The sequence below is a fragment of the Hemicordylus capensis genome, chromosome 2 (genome assembly GCF_027244095.1).
Source record: "Hemicordylus capensis ecotype Gifberg chromosome 2, rHemCap1.1.pri, whole genome shotgun sequence".
Classification (NCBI taxonomy): domain Eukaryota; kingdom Metazoa; phylum Chordata; class Lepidosauria; order Squamata; family Cordylidae; genus Hemicordylus; species Hemicordylus capensis.
In genome coordinates this window covers 230268722-230287918 of record NC_069658.1, presented here as the reverse complement: position 1 = coordinate 230287918, position 19197 = coordinate 230268722, and the positions used below count along the sequence as shown (strand labels likewise).

Here is a 19197-nt window from a genome sequence, read left to right as displayed (position 1 = left end):
CAACAAGCCCATAATTCTAATCTTTTCCCTTGTTCATTCTCCACAACAAGAAGATCAACTTTTCAGTCTAGATTGCACAGGGGGCAAAAATGTAGCAAAATATCTGTTCTCACCTCTCCTCCGCAGAGATTCCTTCGAATATTTTATGTATTTCTTTAGCCATTCAATGCACTTCCCTTCCAGGAATTCCTTCCAATACAGAGGACTGCCTGTGAAAGTGTCCCACATCCTCTTGAACTCTGCAGCATTGGCTGTTACAGTCCAGGAGAGGGTGTTCTTGTCAAAGCTGAGGAAGTCCCTCCCATTGTAGCCATAACGGATATTCCCCACTTTCTGACCGTCCTCCCTCAGCTTACAGACACTTATTCCCTGCCAGGAGAGAAAATCTAAACAGGAAGAGGAGACTGAAGTTGGTTCCTCAACAACAGCCTAAATCAGCAACATGAGGATGCCCCCTAAACTGAGCTTCTGGACACCCCATATCACTCCAACCCCATGACTAGAAAACTCTTCCCTTGGAGATGCACCAGCATTCTCTCTGGAACAAAGTGTCGATTGTGTGCAGAATGCATGGTGCCCTGAACCAACACTCAGGCCCAAGGAATGAGGCGATTTGAAACCCCAATAAGCCTTGCGTGTCCCCAAGAGACATCTCCATTACATGAAAATATCAAGCCTCAAAAACAAGGAATAATAATAATTATTATTATTATTATTAAATATATTATTATTATTCCTTGTTTTTGAGGCTTGATATTAATAAACAAACCATTTGTTTATTATTAATAAACACATTTCTATAATTTAACACATTTTTTTACCGCCCCAAACGCAAGTTCTCTGGGCGGTTTACAACAAAACAATAAAAACAACCAATACAAAGATTAAAACATTTTCAACAATTAAAATTTAAAACATTAAAACTATTAAAACACTATTATGCTCTGAACAGGAGAATAGATGCATGTTTACCCTGATTAAAGCCCACAAAAAGCTTACATTAGATTGCACCCAAGTCATTAAAGGGAATGTTTTCCTCAGAGGAAACTGTTGCTTCATAATAAATCACTCCCTGAAATAGTTTCCTTTCATGGAAGCTGTCCTCTTCATTATGGGTGCCATCTTATGCTCACATTCCTTAGAGTAAGCCCATTGAACCTGGTAGGACTTACTTCCAAGTAAACATGCATTTATTCTCCTGTTCACTTTTCTCCATGTCTAAAGGCTTGACCTTTGGCTAATTAAGTCTCCGTGTGCTATCTTCCTGATCTCCCAAATTCTCGGAGGAAAGAAAAATTGCAAGGGGGACACCTATATGGGAACTTACATCCATCTCGAATAATTGAGATGTACATATCAGGTGGTATAGAAATATTTATTTTATTTTATTTATCTATTATATTTGTACACAGCACCAAAAGTTCGTCTCTGGGCAGTTAACAATAGTATAAAAGAAGTTAAAATATATACAAAAACTTAAAACAATTTAACAATTTAAAAATCATCCATGAATTAAAACCTTAAAATTTTAAAGAACAGAAAAAGCTTGGGTGAAGAGCAGGGTTTCCAAATGCTTTCCAAAAACTGTCAGAGATGGGGAGGATCGTATCTCAGTAGGGAGCGCATTCCACAGTCATGGGGCAGCAACCGAGAAAGCCCGTCCCCGTGTGGCCACCAGCTGAGCTGGCGACAACTGGAGACGGATCTCTCCGGACGACCTCAATGGGCGGTGGGGCTCATAATGAAGAAGACGATCTCTTAGATACCCAGGGCCTAAGCCATTTTGGGCTTTATAAGTTATGACAAGCACTTTGTATTTTGCCCGGAAACCTATTGGCAGCCAGTGCAACTCTATCAACAAAGGAGTAACATGGTCTCTCCGAGATGACCCAGAGACCAACCTGGCCGCCGCATTCCATACCAACTGAAGCTTCCGACTACCTACAAAGGCAGCCCCACGTAGAGCGCATTACAGAAGTCAAGTCTGGAGGTTACCAACATATGTACCACTGTTATGAGGTCGTTCATCTCAAGAAACAGACGCAGCTGGCGTGTCAGCCGAAGCTGATAGAAAGCACCCCTGGCCACCGCCTCAACCTGAGACACCAGGGAGAGGTGTGGATCCAAAAGTACTCCCAGACTGCGGACCTGTTCCTTTTGGGGAAGTGTGACCCCATCTAGAACAGGGAGATCAAAATCATCTCTAGAGTTCTGACCCCGCACAATAAGTACCTTCGTCTTATCTGGATTCAGTTTCAGTTTATTCTCCCTCATCCAGCCCATTACTTGCTTCTAGGCAAGCATTTAGGGAAGTTATGCCATCTCCTGAAGAAGTTGATATGGAGAAGTAGATCTGGGTGTCATCAGCGTACTGGTAACACCCCAGCTCCATATCCCCTGATGATCCCTCCCAGTGGTTTCTGTCACGCCCTCGATCTCAGACAGCGAGGAGGAAGGGGAGGCTGTCAACTTTTCATCCAATGCCGGGGTGTCTGAGGGGCCGGCTGTCAGTTTCCAAGAAAAGGCTGAGGCAGATGATTCAGAGCAGGCACAACAACCTGAGACAGCAGAAACCGTGACGGACCAATCAGAAGAGGAGCTATGCAAGCAACCTCCACTGACTCCACAACAGAGGCGTATAACAAGATGCAGAACTCAGCTTGAAACTATTAGGAGGAGTAAACGCCTCTTGCAGAGGGCTGATAAGCCTTGAATTCCTGCCAGCTGGGAGCTCTCGGCTTGTACTATAAATTACGTCACCAGCTTTCTATTCACTGCTGGAAAGCAACGTTTGTCAACTTTCGTGTTGACAGCTTGCAGCCAAGCCCGATGAAGAAGAACGGTGTCCGAGCCGTATCTTGTTTCTGCAGCTCCATTTGATACTGTGAACTTCCCTGCCAGGTGGTAGTAGTGTGCACGGACCGGTTCGGAGGCCATTCTACTGGCCTCCGAACCGGTCCGGACAAGGGGTGGTTTTGGTTCGGGAGGGTTAGGGTGGGGGGTCCCATTAAGGGCGGGGGGGCTTTACTCACCCCTCCCACGCTTTGAAGCTTTGGCGCCATAATTCTTAAAAAAAATGCGACTGCAGAATCGCTCTCCGCCCGCTCCTATGGCTCCGGGGCTCCTTCTTGTTTTAAAAATCGGGCGGCAGGATAATTCCCTGCCGCCCCCGAAGCCCCCTCAAGCCATTTCGCTTCTTTAAATCTCACCCGGACCGAGTCCGACCACGCTCGGGCGGGCGGCAGCGAGATGTCCTTCCGCCCGCCCGCCCCCTTCCCTGCCGTCTGCGAAGTGCAGGAAGCCTTCTGTGCGCGTGCGCCTTGAGGGACTTAAGCTCAGATTTCGAAGGCCACCACCCTCTCAATTACCTTGCCCTACAATGGGTGGTTGGAAACAGACCTATAGTTGCTCAACTCTGAGGGATCTAATGCAGGCTTCTTAAGAAGAGGTCTAACAATTGCCTCCTTAAGCCAAGGAGGCATCCTGCCCTCCCTCAGAGAAGCATTTATGATTTCTACCAGGCCTCCTACAACAGCCTCCCTGCTAGATAGAACAAGCCATGTTGGACAAGGGTCAAGAGAACAAGTGGTAGGCCTCACTGCTCCAAGCAGCTTGTCCACTTCCTCAGGAGTCACAAACTGAAAAGATCCAGTTGAACCACATAAGAGGAGTTGCTGGACACCTCCAGTTCAGACATCGAATTAATTGTGGCGTCTCCATCTAAGTCGGCCCAAAGCTGAGAGATTTTAACTGCTAAAAATTCTTTAAACACATCACAGCGGGTAACTGGTGACTCCAAATTCTGATTCAAGGAAGGGGGGGCACATACTAGCCCCCTCACAACCCTGAAAAACTCCGCTGGACGTGAACTCGCAGATGCAATATGGGCAAAAAAGAACCGCTTCTTTGCCGCACTTATTGCCTGAGCATAGATCTTTAAATGTGCTCTATGTCGTAATCTGTTGGATTCAAGTCGAGTCTTTCTCCACTTGTGCTCCAGTCGCCTAACTTGCGGCTTCTGCCACCATAGATCTTCCGTATACCAAGGGGCCTTTTTTGAAGTGGGTCAGAGGGGACCCTTAGGAGCAATCGTGTCTACTGCCCTGGTGAGCATGTCATTCCAGTTTTGCACCAGGGCATCAACAGGATCACCGGCACAGCCAACAGTAAATCCCTCCAAGGCTTCTTGGAATCCTATTGGATCCAATAACCTCTTCGGGTGGACCATTCTCATAGGCCCCTCGCCCCTGCAGAGATGGAAAGTAGTTGTAAGCCTAACTTTAACCAGATGGTGGTCCGTCCATGACAATGGGGAAATCACAGGAGTCCCCACCCACGGAACACCATCCTGTTCAGAGTAGAAGACCAAATCAAGCGTGTTACCTGCAATGTGCGTCAGTCCGGAGACTACTTGGGATAGGCCCATAGTTGTCATGGCCGCTATGAACTCCTGAGCTGCCCAGGAAAAATTGGTCCCAAAACGAATATTGAAGTCCCCCAGCGCCAAAAGTCTGGGAGACTCCAACGCAGGTCCTGCGACCAAGTCCATGAGCTCAGTAAGGGATTCTGTTGGACAGCAAGGCAATCAGTACACCAACAGAAGTCCCAATCTATCCCTGGTCCCCAAACTCAAGTATACACATTCAATATGGTCTGATACCCTAACAGGGACCCTGGTATGGAGATGTTATCCTTGTAGACCACAGCCACTCCACCTCCCCGCCCACGTCCCCTTACCTGCTCCTCTACAGAATATCCTGGAGGAAGAAGCTGGGACCAGACTGGGCCACTCGCCTCCCCCAACCAAGTCTCAGTGATACACACCAGGTCAGCCCCTTCATCCATAATCATTTATTTTATTTTATTTTATTTATTTGATTTCTATACCGTCCTTCCAAAAATGGCTCAGGGCAGTTCACACAGAAAAATAATAAATAAATGTTTTACTTTGTTTTTATCCTGTTGTAAACCGCCCAGAGACGTAAGTTTTGGGCGGTATAAAAATGTTTAAATAAATAAATAAGATGGATATCTTATCATGGATGAGCTCGGGTTTATTTTGGACCGACCTGGCATTGCAGAGGAGCAAGGTAAGGCTATGTGGGTTGTCGGCCGTGCTTCCCGAGGTCATAGAGCTGTCAGGACAGCCGGAAGTGGAGACAGCTATTAAATTTCTGACCGCCCTTCCCCTGGAATGGCCTGCTGACCTGCCAACATTACTTTCTCTATTCCCCACCACCACCGGAATAGCTGCCCCACATTCAACCAAGGCACCCCCTGTCTCTCCATCTCTAGATGAACGCAAACACATAACAACTACTTCGACCCAATCTCACCAACAGCGAAAGTGAGCAAGAATCTTCTCTAGCCGTTCAAGTTAGTATGTCGGCTCCAGCCCTCAGTCCCATCCACAGCTTCGGCGGCTGCCTGCACTGCGCCTCTGGCTGCAGCCCACGCTAATAAAGGCCAAGATCTCAGACGCCCAATGAGTGTGTCTCACACCCACACCAATCAGGCAGTTTGGCCAGGTGCAGAGTATATCTGAACACAATTAAGAAATATGATAGATAAATAAATAAATAATGGGGATGTCTCCTTTAAAAAAAAAAATCTATTGTTCCATTCTCACCAGAAAGTGATTACAAGTCACCTGGCATTTCCCCCACCACCCCGAATCTGCTCATCCTCAGCTGAAATTAAGGCTTGAAGTTCCTCGATGGCCACTCCCCTCTTAAACAAGCAGCTGCCATGTTGGCTGTGATGTGACATCACACCTGAGGCCTAGTTAGAGCGCATGAGGAGTGAAGTTTCCAGGAATAACCGAACCAAAAACAATATGGTTTCAAAAAGCCCAGAAGCTACAAGTGCCATGTAGTACTATTGTGCGTTAGTGCAACAAAAAGTGCACTTGAAAAAAGAGTGTGTGTGTATGTGTGTGTAGCTATGGAAAACAAGAGACAGAAAGCACATGTAGATACTGTGAGAACAGAAAGGTTGTTCAGTGAGAAATCTGGTTTTTGTACAACATCGGGAGTGTTGGTACAAATAACTTCTAAAATGTTTACTACCCACCAATATTGTTGTTCTATACATATTTCTATTTGATGATTTTCTTTCATTTGCATCATTTTCTCTCAAAACTACTGGGCCTCAGCCCTGCTGATTGACAACTGACAACCCTCCTGTATCTCAGACAGGGGAGTGGCTGCTGGGATCTTTGGAAGGACCAGAGGGCCCAGAACGGTTCACAGTTGCATGACAGGCAGACATGCAATACGTACAACTTTACCTAGTATATGAGGAAGCAGCACCTGTTGATATTCCGCCTGTAATTGAGCTGCATATCAGCCAGAACTTCAGTGGGTGCAGTTCCAATCTCCAAAGTTTAGCGGGAAGTGTGCGGGGGAGTTTGGAATAAACCCCTGTGATCACAAGGAGCCTGGTGGAGAAGAGAACGTAAGTGCAAATCCCTTCCTCATATCCCTCATATTCTTGGGGAAAGCTGTTTGGACAGTTAAATAGCTGACCATTACAGCTGAGACCTATCCTAATAAACAGATAATAAAATACTTACAATAAACTATCTCTAAATACTGTAAAGAGCCAATTAAAACAGTATGAAGATAGAAGGTCAGCAGGGGAAGGGGCACTTCCCAGTGTATTGCACAGAGTGCCACATGTATGACTATTTGCCCCATGGGCAGAAGTCATGGGTGTGTGCTCGGTGCAAGGAGCTCCTGGCTCTCAGGGAACAAATCCGTTCCCTTGAGACCAAGGTGGCAGATCTGGAGAAGCTCAGAGACACAGAGAGGCATGTGGACGAGACCTTCAGGGATGTGATAGAGGCATCCCACTCCAGGGCTGGTAGCTCCTCTGCTGTCAGGGAGAATGAAGGTCTCAGGCAAGGAGGACATTGGTCTGAGGAAGAGGGAAATGCTCCTTTAGAAGGGACCCCTTCCGTGGATGATGAGCTCATATCCTCTCGCACGGGGGATACTCCTCTGGGGGGTGGGGGCCTCCTTGTAGTGGGTGATTTGATCATTAGAGGTATAGAGATATGGGTTTGTGACCCGCATGTTGACCGCACAGTGACTTGCCTGCCTGGTGCGAAGGTTGCGGACATTACGCGGCGTCTAGACAGGCTCCTAGGCAGTGCTGGGGAGGAGACAGCTGTCGTGGTGCACGTTGGCACCAACGATGTGGGGAAATGTAGTCGGGAGGTCCTGGAAGCCAAATTTAGGCTGATAGGTAGTGTATTGAAGTCCAGGACCCCCAAGGTAGCATTCTCAGAAATGCTACCTGTTCCACGCGCAGGTACAGTGAGACAGGCAGAGCTGAGGGGTTTCAATGTGTGGATGAGACGTTGGTGCCGGGAGGAAGGGTTTAGATTTGTTAGGCACTGGGAAACATTTGGGGGCAAGCAAGGCCTGTACAAAAGGGACAGGCTGCACTTGAACCAAGATGGAAGCAGACTGCTGGCGCTTAAAATCAAAAAGGTTGCAGAGCAGCTTTTAAAATGACTCCTCGGGAACAGCCGATGGGAGCTGGGCAGTATTCCATTTGGCAAAAGCCATCCTTTAAAGTGCAAGGGTACAAAGAATTCAGATAAAACAGAAGGGGACAGAGCAGAACCGCATAAAGAGCAGACGGGAGCCTGTGCCAGCTGGTCAAAGAGTCAGGGGCATATCTAGGGTAGGGCAGGCAGGGCACGTGCCCTGGGCGCCACTTGAAGGGGGGCGCCATTTTCTAAAATTAGTATATATATATATTTAAGGCTGCTGAAAACAAAATGGCCACCGCGCATGTTCAAATGGCATCTGTGAGGCCCTAGACCATGCCAGGACTCACAGAGGCTATTTGAGCATGCATGGTGGTCATTTTGTTTTCAGCTGCCATTTTTAAAAAATAAAAATAAGAAATGGCCATCACACATGCTCAAATGGTCCCTGTGAGGCCCTAGAGGCCAGCAGAGGGAGGGGGGACCTTTGCAGACACTCCCCCCCCACAGCCTCTAGGAAGCCCCCCGAAGGGGCTACAGGTTACAAAAAATTAATTTAATATAATATAAGTCACTGTACACATATGTAGTTTGGCACTATGTACAGAGAATCAGGGCTTGTGAATACTGAGCTGAAGCTTATGAGCTAGGATTGTATTCATTTGCTCTTACATTGCTTCTTGTGATAAGTGAGTTAAATGTGATGTCTTAATATGACTATTAATGGTGAGTTTGTCTTTGAATCAGTGTGAAATCCTCAGTATTAAGGCCCACTGGGAGTTTCTTGCTCTCTTTCTCTCATTTTAATTGTCTTTCTGAAATACTAGAATATATTCCAAGCACTGAAACAGTTTACTCAGCATATACTTTTATTATTTTCAGAGTATATGGGAAAAGTCAAATTCTCCATTTATTTTTAAAACTTATGTAATAGTGATGCACCAATGCATAGTAGAAAATTAGACAGACACTTCTATTTAGTTTTCCAAGTATACCTCCACATAGTTTTGGGGTATTTCATGAGCCCCAACATACTGAAATTGTAGTTTCCCAGCATTTTTTGGTCTGGCTACGTCCACTGCTAAATATTTTTTGAAAGATTAAAAGATTAACGAGCTTGACTTGTATTTTTGAGTTATTATTATGGTAAAGTTATCTGAAAGATGGGTGTCAGATGTTTGGACAAGGGGCGCAATTTCAGTGCTTGCCCTAGGCGCTATTTTCCCTAGATACGCCTCTGCAAAGAGTCATAAGAATAGCATACTTCAGGGGAGAGATTCAGCGTATAGGTGCTTATATGCCAATGCCAGAAGCCTCCGAGCCAAGATGGGTGAGCTGGAGTGCTTGGTTGCTAACGCAGAAATAGATATAGTGGGCATAACAGAAACATGGTGGAGCAGTGAGAACCAGTTATCCCTGGGTATAAACTCTACAGAAAGGACAGAGAGGGCGCCTTGGAGGTGGAGTTGCTCTGTATGGTTTTTTGTTTTGTTTTGTTTTTTGGAGGCACCACTGGCTCTGTATGTTAAAGAAGGGATAGAATCTAACAAGCTAGAAAACCTAGGTGGACTGGAGTCCTCCACAGAAACCCTGTGGGTGACTATACAGGGCCGGAAAGGGAATGTGCTACTGGGGATGTGCTATTGCCCTCCGGATCAAAATGCCAACAGTGACTGGGAGTTACAGGAGGAAATCAGGGTGGCGTCAAGGAGAGGCAGGGCTGTAATTATAGGTGACTTCAATTACCCACATATAAACTGGGTAAATTCACAGTCAGGTCAGGACAAAGAGGTCAAATTTCTAGGTACACTAAATGACTGTGCCCTAGAACAGTTGGTCATGGAACCGACCAGAGAGAAGGCGACCTTGGATCTAATTCTGAGTGACACCCAGGACCTGGTGCGTGACATCAGTGTCATCGACTCTTTAGGGAACAGTGACCACAGTGCCATCAAATTCAGCATACATGTGGGGAGAGAATCACCAAGGATGTCTAACATGGACATTTTGAATTTCAGAAGAGGAAACTTCTCCAAAATTAGGAGTATGGTGAAAAGAAAGCTGAAAGGGAAAATCAGGAGAGTCACTTCGCTCCAGAGTGCATGGAGTTTACTCAAATCCACAATACTAGAAGCCCAGTTAGATTGTATACCCAAAAGGAGGAAAGATACCACTAAGTCTGGGAGGATGCCAGCATGGCTAACGGGTACCGTCAAAGAAGCCATAAAAGGGAAGAAGACTTCCTTCCGAAATTGGAAGGCCTGTCCCAATGAAGAGGAAAGGAACACAAAGAAAGGAACACAAAGTCTGGCAAAAGAAATGCAAGGTGACAATAAGAGAGGCAAAAAGAGAGTTTGAGGAACATTTTGCCAAAAGTATCAAGGGGAATAACAAAAATTTCTTTAAGTACATCAGAAGCAGGAAACCTGCCAGGGAGGCGGTTGGGCCATTAGACAATGAGGGAGTGAAGGATTATTAAGGAGGATACGGAGGTTGCAGGGAAGCTAAATGAGTTCTTTGCGTCTGTCTTCACAGCAGAGGATACTGAGCATATACCTGTTCCTGAACCAGGCTTTTTAGGGATGGAGGCTAGAGAGCTGAGTCAGATAGAAGTGACAAGAGAAGATGTACTAAACTGTCTGGAAAAACTGAAAGCTAACAAATCACCAGGGCTGGATGGCATCCATCCAATAGTCCCCGAAGAACTCAAATGTGAAATTGCTGAACTCCTTCCTAAAATTTTCAACTTATCCCTGAAGAGTAGCAAATGTAACACCGATTTTCAAAAAGGGACCCAGGGGCCATCCGGGAAATTACAGGCTGGTTAGCCTAACGTCCGTTCCAGGCAAATTGATGGAAAGCATCCTCAAGGATAAAATTGTAAAGCACATAGAAGAATAGGCCCTGCTGGGAGTGAGCCAGCATGGCTTCTGCAAAGGTAAATCTTGTCTCACCAACCTTTTGGACTTCTTTGAGGGTGTCAACGAGTGTGTGGATCAAGGAGATCCAGTTGACATAGTATACCTGGACTTCCAAAAAGCTTTTGACAAAGTTCCCCATCAAAGACTCCTGAGGAAACTTTGGAGTCATGGGGTAAGGGGACAAATACATATGTGGATTGCTAACTGGTTGAAAGACAGGAAACAGAGGGTAGGTATAAATGGAGAGTTTTCTCAATGGAGGGAAGTAAGAAGTAGGGTCCCCCAGGGATCTGTACTGGGACCAGTGCTTTTTAATTTATTCATCAATGAACTAGAAGCAGGGGTAAGCAGCGAGGTGGCCAAATTTGCAGATGATACCAAACTCTTCCGGGTAGTGAAATCCAAAACGGATTGTGAGCAGCTCCAAAAGGATCTCTCTAAACTGGGGGAGTGGGCGACAAAATGGCAAATGCAGTTCAGTGTTAGCAAATGTAAAGTGATGCACATTGAGGCGAAAAACCCAAAAGGACCAAAAGAGTCGTGGTGGACAGCTCGTTGAAAGTGTTGACTCAATGTGTGGCAGGTGTGAAAAAGGCAAAATCAATGCTAGGGATCATTAGGAAGAGGATTGAAAATAAAACAGCTAATATTATAATGCCATTATACAAAACTATGGTGCAGCCACACTTGGAGTACTGCGTACAATTCTGGTCACCGCATCTTTAAAAGGACATTGTAGAACTGGAAAAGGTACAGAAGAGGGCAACCAAGATGATCAGGGGCCTAGAGCACCTTTCTTATGAGGCAAGACTACAACTCCTGGGGCTTTTTAGTTTAGAAAAAAGACGACTGCGGGAAGACATGATAGAGGTCTATAAAATCATGCATGGTGTGGAGAAAGTGGAGAGAGAGAAATTCTTTTCCCCATCACACATTACCAGAACCAGGGCTCACTCCATGAAATTGATTGCCAGGAGGTCTAGGACCAACAAACGGAAGTACTTTTTCACACAACACGTGATCCACTTGTGGAACTCTCTGCCACAGGATGTGGTGACAGCCAACAACCTGGATGGCTTTAAGAGGGGTTTGGATAACTTCATGGAGGAGAGGTCCATCAATGGCCACTAGTCGGAGGGCTGTGGGCCACCTCCAGTCTCAAAGGCAGGATGGCTCTGAGAACCAGTTGCAGGGGAGTAATGGCAGGAGTGAGGGCACGCCCTCAACTCCTGCCTGTGGCTTCTGGCGGCATCTGGTGGGCCACTGTGTGAAACAGGATACTGGACTAGATGGGCCTTGGGCCTGATCCAGCAGGGCTGTTCTTATGTACTTATGTTAAATGCTGGAGGAAATACTACCTTGTCAATTTCTGCCTGTCATTGAGCTCTTATGTCTAACCACTGGATGACAGGCATGATGGAAGATAGTAATGTTTCAGCTATAAAAATGATCGTGCTTCCACCATGCCCAGAGCTTTGTGTCTAACAGCTGAATGACAGGCAGGAACTCACTAGATGGTGTTTTCCCCAGCATTTGGAGATTGGAACGGCACCCACTGGATTCCAGGCAGTCATGCAGCTGAAGTACAAGTAGCATATCAACAGGTGCAGCTTCCATCCTCATATGCTAGCTAAAGTGGCATCTATTGAATGTCTCACTGTCAAGTAGGGGTGTGCAAGGTTCGGAGGCCCCCCGGACGGGCACAGGGGGGGCCTGTCGCTTTAAGCGGGGGGGTGGTAGTACTTACCCCCCCGCCGCCGCTCTTCCCCCTCCGGTGCTGTTCCCATCAAGGAATCTTCTTGGGGCGGCAGAGTTCCTCTCTGCCGCCCCTGCCTGCCCCCGTCGTTGTCTCAAAATACCTCCAATGCTGCCCCCGTCGTTGGAGAGGCTCTCGAGCCTGTATTGGTAGAGACGCACAACAAAAAGAAAGCCATGCCTGTGGGACGGGGAGACAGGAGGCAGTTTAGAGCTAGTCCAGGCTATCAGAGTTCCTTTCGTTCAGTTCTGCATGCTCCAAGACAGGGCCAATGAGCTTTTAGCAGGCAGTGTACTCCGTCTGTTCCGCCCCTTCTTGCCCAGTTCTGGTCTCGTGGAGCGACAGGAGAGAAAAAACACTAAAACGCCTGCAATTAACTGCGACAAATGCACTATGCAATGCTGGACCTCAGAAAGGATACATTGAAGGAAAACAGATTGGAATACACAGGGGATAGTAGACACTAAAACCCTAGAAGTTGCTCCGTCACCCACATAGAATACAAACCCCCCCTTTTTTATCCGCGGGAGGGCAGGATGCCCTCCCCATACCTGAAAAAGAACCCTTCACGGTAAGTCTACCAATGTTTCTTTTTCCAGTGTATGGGGAGGGCATCCATGACGTACTGGGACATACCCAAGCCAACTATCTAGGGTGGGAGCGGATGAGAACAAAATTATAACACCTTCTGTAGAACCGTACGAGCCGCGGCAGCCTGTGGTTCATAGAAAGAAGGGATCTTATAGTGCTTTACGAAAGGTGACAAGGAAGTCCATGTTGCTGCTTTGCATATGTCTTCCAGTGGAACCCTGGCTGAAAAGGCCGCTGAAGTGGCTACACTTCTGGTGGAGTGTGCTGTAATGTTAGAGGGAGCCTTCAAGTGAAGAGACTCATAAGCACTGGCAATAGTAGATCTTAGCCATCTAGCTAGTATATGCTTAGACACCTTTTTGCCCAAAGACGCCGGAAGGAAAGAAACAAAAAGGGCATCTGATTTTCTGAATGCGCTCGTTCTCTGAATATAAACGCGCAAGGCCCTCCTGATGTCCAAGGTGTGCCAAACCCGTTCTTTTCTATGTTTGGGTTTGGGACAGAATGAAGGTAGAACAATTTCTTGTCCTCTGTGAAAAATAGTATTGACCTTTGGGATAAAGATGGGGTCCAATTTTAAGACTACGGAGTCCCTCTGGAAAATGCACAATTCATCCCTGATAGACAGAGCCGCTAATTCTGACACACGTCTGGCGGAAGTGATAGCGACGAGGAAAAGGACTTTGAATGATAGTAATCGTAAAGGCACTGTGTGCAGGGGTTCGAATGGCGGACCGGTCAATGCGTCAGAGACGGGCGTGCAGCGCGCAGGGCGCATGCGTGCCGCTAGCGCTCGTCTGTGGGCTTTCGCAACGACGGGGGCAGCATTGGAGGTATTTTGAGACAACGACGGGGGCAGGCAGGGGCGGCAGAGAGGAACTCTGCCGCCCCAAGAAGATTCCTTGATGGGAACAGCGCCGGAGGGGGAAGAGCGGCGGCGGGGGGGTAAGTACTACCACCCCCCCCGCTTAAAGCGACAGGCCCCCCCTGTGCCGGACCGCCGGACTGCCGGACCGGTCCGGCGTTCTATGGAATGTTGCCGGACCGAACCGTGCACACTCCTACTGTCAAGTCCTAGTCCCTCTGGCCCTTACAAGAAACTCAGCAGCCCCTGGGAGGGAGGGAGGTGGGGGGATCAGTGGCTCTTCCAACATCCACTCACTCTCACTCTGGTTGCCATATCTCTGAACCATCACCACATGTTGCCTCAGAGTCTCATCCAGACGCGCCGTATCCCGAATGTACAAGTTCCAGTGCTCAGGATCGTCCTTCATTAACTTCTTCATCCATGGAACTACAGGCATGGGCTGCCTTATCTTCTCATCACAGTGCCCGAAGATCTGGTCATCCAGGTACCCCTGACCGATGAATTGGGGTAGCCCTTCAGCAGAATCCCACATTGCAACATGAAACCTCAGAGAGTGTGACGAGGAGCCTGAAAAGGGAGAGAGATGGGCAGAGGTAGGGGGCATTGCTGTCATGCTGTCATACAGTGCTCACACAGGTCTCCCATTCAAATGCAAACCAGGGCAGATCCTGCTTAGCAAAGGAGACATTTCATGCTTGCGACCACAAGACCAGCTCCCCTCCCATAAACCACCTCTCCTGACACATAAGATATCTCCATGCCCCAAATCCCAGAACAGCAGCCTGATGCTTAAATAGCAAGCCGCTAGGAAACATTTCCACCCATGGCTCTGTGTTTGCTCCTGGAATGTTCCGCAGAACATGGAGGAGGAGCAGGAGAAAGATCTTTGACCATCTGCTCCTGCCAGGGAAGAGAGAGTTCTTCCTCCGCTAGACTGAATTTGGCTCCTTAGTCAAGCACAGGGAGGGACCCTCCAATTTTAGGCTTAGCTCACTAGCTGGCCAGTATTTCCATTCACCTCCCCCCCCCCCGCCCATCCCCTCTCTTCCCTCAGATTCCTGCTTTCTGCCTCACAGACAGAGGGCTTGCGGGATAAGCAGGTCTCCTTTCATTTGCACTGGGAGGGAGATGATGGAGAGGGAGGGGGCAGTGGGAGCCCTCTCAGAGAGGATTCTTGCTCTCTTCTCAGAAAGGGCCCTGGAAGTGAGCCTTCTGGGGAGGAGGTCTCATTTCACCAGGGGAAGATCCGCATGGCACTGGGTGTCTTGCTGGCCAGAGGCTGGGGACACTCTGATGATCTGGCAAGTGGATCTGTAGGTGCCTGTTCCAACAGCATTCAGGTCATCAGGTGCAGCAGCCGAAATAAGGCCCTGAAGTTCACACACATCTCTGCCCCATTCCTATCAGCTTTGGATCACCCTCCTTGTTCTGCCTGTCCCCCTCCCCCTCCGGGTCTGGGCATGTTGGGGCAGCCGTCTGCTGTATCCCCCCTCACCCCCACCCTTGTCTCTGCTGCACTAAACTACTGTGACATGGAAGGAATGGCGAGGATTATAAAAAGGCCTCCTAAATGTTCAGGGTCTGGGAGTGGTGCACAGAAAACAAAGCGCTTCCCTTGAGCTTGCAAAACTCCGCCTGGCCAGGAAGGACACGGGACAGCCTGCTAGTCTGTGCAGAAGCAGAATGGAGGCTGCAATCTTCGACCACATGACGGCAACCACATTACTTGCAGACTCAGTGGGGTTTCAACTGGCAGAACAGGTTGGGATTAGGAAGGAAGCCCAGAGCCATCTTTTCTGGCTCTGTTGCAGCTCGTCTCCAGCCCCATTCCCAGGTCAAGAAGCTCCCTTACAGCCCTGGCTCAGCCCTGGACACGTGGGGGGAGATTAGCCCGGAACTCCACCGCAAAGCGCAGCCGCCCAGGAGCGAAGCAGAGAGGCGCCGGGGAGGGGCACGCCCCCACACCCACCCCATGCGGAAAGCGTGTTTTCAGGATCCGGAGTCTCTTCCGCAACTGGGAACTTTCGAAGTGCGGGGAGGCACGCATTTCTTAATCCCGCTCCACCTCTGAGACTCACCCGAGCAGCCCCCCAGCAGCAAGAAGAGGGCAGCTGCCCCCAGGAGCAAGCGATGGGCATCCCGAAGTGACATCTGGCTGGAGTCTGTTGTTTCTGGGGCGCGATCTTCCACCTGCTGTCGAGCGGAGGGTAGGACAGACAGAGGCGAGCATGAGGTGCCTCTGGGCTGGGATTGGCTGAGAAGGGAATAACCCACCAATGAGAAAAATGCATGAGGGCAGTTGCTGGGCGGATGGAAACCAAACCTCGCAGAAAATTCTTTGCCACCTCGCCCTTCTGTGTGGGACGTACTGACGGCACACACACACACACACACTTGAGGCGGGGGTGGGCACAGAAGGGGCCAAGAGCTGGTCTATGGGAGGAGAGCTAGTCTTGTGGTAGCAAGCAGGCATAGTCCCCTTTGCTAAGCAGGGCCCACCCTGGTTTGCATTTGAATGGGAGACTACATGTGAGCACTGTAAGAGATTCCCCTTAGAGGATGGGGCGGTTCTGGGAAGAGCATCTGCAGGCTTGCACGCAGAAGATTCTAGTTCCGTCCCCCCTGGAGCTTTTCCAGACACCAGCTTTACCGCGGGTTTACTGGGAGGCTTTACTGTGACTTCGAATGTGTCCAAAAAAACCCAATGCAAAAAGTGAATTTGTTAACCCCAAACATAAATCTTTTAAGGTGATGTTTTAACCTTTCTGTTGTAAACTGCCCAGAGACACGAGTTTGGGTGGTATAGAAATATGTTAAATAAATAAATAAAGTCAAGCTACATACCAATGGGCAATGAAACACCCAAATTGTGTGTGGAGTGTTCCTGGTTAGCTCTCAGGGACTTCAACTTCAATCTGGATGATGTGCGAATGCGCACCCTCCATTCCGAGCTAAAACTCCCATCTGGAATTGCTCCAGACTAGGGCTGAGAGGGACTCCTGCCTGCAGCCTTGGAGAAGCCGCTGCTAGCCTGGGTAGACAATGCTGAGCTGGATGGACCAAGGGTCTGACTCAGTATGGCAGCTTCCTGTGTTCTGTGTTCCATTTGTGGGTTGGCAAGCTGTGTCCCATGTATTCAGCTTCTGAAACAGAATGGAGGGGCAGGTGGCGGCAAGCAACTTCTCAGGTGTGTGTGTGTGTGTGTCTGCCCCTTCCTGGAGCTGCCCATGCCAACGTAGGAAGGGAAGGGGGTACAATGGAGGCATTTGGGTGAAGGGGGTGTGTATTAGCTTTGCTCCTTAGCAGGGATCGAATAACCATTTTCTGAGTGGGATCAGGTAGATGATCTCCCCTAAATGAACTCTGGCTCAGGAGGAGACTTTGCAAGGGACTTCTCCTCCTCCCCACCCTTTAATCTGCCCTCCCTATATGATGTGGGATATATAGGCCCTCTTTTGTGCTCCCACATCCTCAGAGGTGTGCTGAACAGCCACAAGAGACAGCAGGGCTTTCTCCATAGTCTTGTTTTAACTTTTGTGTCAACTTTGTTACTAGAGATGGTGCAGCTCTTATTCCAGCAGGGAATACACCATTTTGGACTCCTCCCTAATGATGAAAACAAACTTACTAGCTAAGTGATATTAGGAGAATACATACAGAGCAATGATTGGGAGTAATCTTAACAAATGAGAAACCCCAAAAAGAGCATTAAGTTTACAGATACTAAATATCCATGTTTTGGTACAGCCAGTTCTAATCAGTTAAATAAGGATGGCTCAGTTATCTTTCAGGTTTGTCCATTCAGATACTGAATGTGCTATTGGGATCCTTGTAGCATTAGCAATAGCGTGCCCAATGAAATATTGTTTAGATCGTTCTTTCCAGACAGGAGCAAACTTATAAATCCCAAAACATTTTCACAAAATCAAATTTAAGTTTGTCTCACCATAGCCTGTGTGAGCAGCAGACCTGAATATATCACAGCTACTTCGGCTGAAATTAGATGCCCTTTGTTAGAGCCAAGAACTTTGCTGCTTTCTCTGGCTCTGTTTTTCCTTCCAGTTTCCTATTCAGCTCTTTCCGTCTCTCCTTCAGTTGGTCTCCTACTGTCGGCTACCAACCTCTGTAGTCAGGGCTGGCCACGGAAGGTGACGGATGGAGGAGAAGGGAAAGCAGCAGAAGAGTGGCTGTCTGGCTCGACCAAACGAGGTGGCCTAGATGACCTGGCGGGGGGGGGGGGTGCAGTCACGCGTGGGAGCTTGCCGGGAGGGGGCAGCCCAAGGGGTGGGGGGAGAGGCATGCCTGCCTGGGAGGGGGAAGAGATGGGGGGTACCCGGAGAAGGAAGGGGATAGAGGAGCCTCCATATTCAGGGTCTTTCTACCTCTGGGTAGGCGTTGTAGGGAGCAAGTGGGCCCCGTCTCTTAAACCCAGATCTTGGTATCTCTGCTGTAGGGCAAGGGTAGTCAAGCTTGGCTCTTCAAGTTGTTGCTGAACTACAACTCCCATCATCCCCAGTGCCAGGGATGTTGGGAGTTGTAGTTCAACAACAGCTGGAGAGCCAAGCTTGCCTACTCCTGCCGTAGGGGCTGATGACACACTACCCACATACACAGTTAGGGACTGGGGGTGGGGCCATGGCTGGAGGTGGAGCATCCGCTCTGCATGCAGAAGGGCCCAGATCCAACCCTGGCAGCATCTCCAGTCAGGGCTGGGAAACATTCCTGCCTGAAACCTTGGAGAGCCACTGCCAGTCAGTGTAGACAACACTGAGTAGATGGCCCAAGGATCTGATTCTGTATACAGCAGCTTCCTAATGCTCCATGTACTAAAACCTTGCACTGACTTAGCAATTCTAAGGGAGCCTAGTGAAAAATGACTGGGGATGGGAGATCAGAGAGCCCCACGGAGTGAGCTGATGCCACCCCCTACAGCTGTTTCCACAGGCTGCCTTGCCACCTGTGCCTGGAAACAGAAGCGTTGCAGAATATACATTTCACAGCTTGTACCAGCTGCTTCGTGACCACAGCAGGAAACCACCGCAGGGGCAATTTAAAATCAAAGAAGGTTCAAGACACACCTGGACAGCCTTTGCTGAGCAACCAAGCAGCAAGGCCAGAAGAGACAGAGCATGGGGTGAACATAGGAAGCTGCCACATACTGAGTCAGACCATTGGTCCATCTAGCTCAGTATTGTCTACACAGACTGGCAGCGGCTGCTCTAAGGCTTCAGGCTGGAATCTCTCTCAGTTCTATCTTGGAGAAACCTGGGAGGGAACTTGGAACCTTGATGCTCTTCCCAGGGTGGATCAATCCCCTGAGGGGAATCTCTTACAGTACTCACACTTCTGGTCCCCCATTCATATGCAACCAGGGCAGATCCTGCTTAGCTATGGGGACAAGTCATGCTTGCTACCCCAAGACCAGCTCCCAGGCTGTTTTCGCACCTCCCCTTTTTGTCTCTGCAGAATCGGGGAATGTGGGATGTGGTGATAGTAGAATTTGTGGGGGTGGGCAGAGAGAAGAACCTTCATCTCTGAAAATCCAACACCACCCCCCATGAGG

The 19197-nt window shown here is 48.6% G+C and overlaps 1 protein-coding gene across 2 annotated transcripts in view; it reads right to left on the bottom strand.

Moving 5' to 3' along the window:
* LOC128342321 (class I histocompatibility antigen, F10 alpha chain-like) overlaps positions 1–19197 on the bottom strand; it is a 34313-nt gene that overhangs the window by 9953 nt on the left and 5163 nt on the right. The window contains exons 2-4 of one of the 2 annotated variants that reach the window (XM_053289527.1): positions 15713–15888; positions 13929–14201; positions 114–386 (exon numbers count right to left, since the gene is read on the bottom strand). In XM_053289527.1, the coding sequence (XP_053145502.1) occupies positions 114–386; positions 13929–14201; positions 15713–15785 (619 nt within the window). In that variant the 5' untranslated portion in view covers positions 15786–15888. The remainder of the gene's footprint in view (positions 1–113; positions 387–13928; positions 14202–15712; positions 15889–19197) is intronic. The other variant, XM_053289528.1, reaches the window with a different exon arrangement.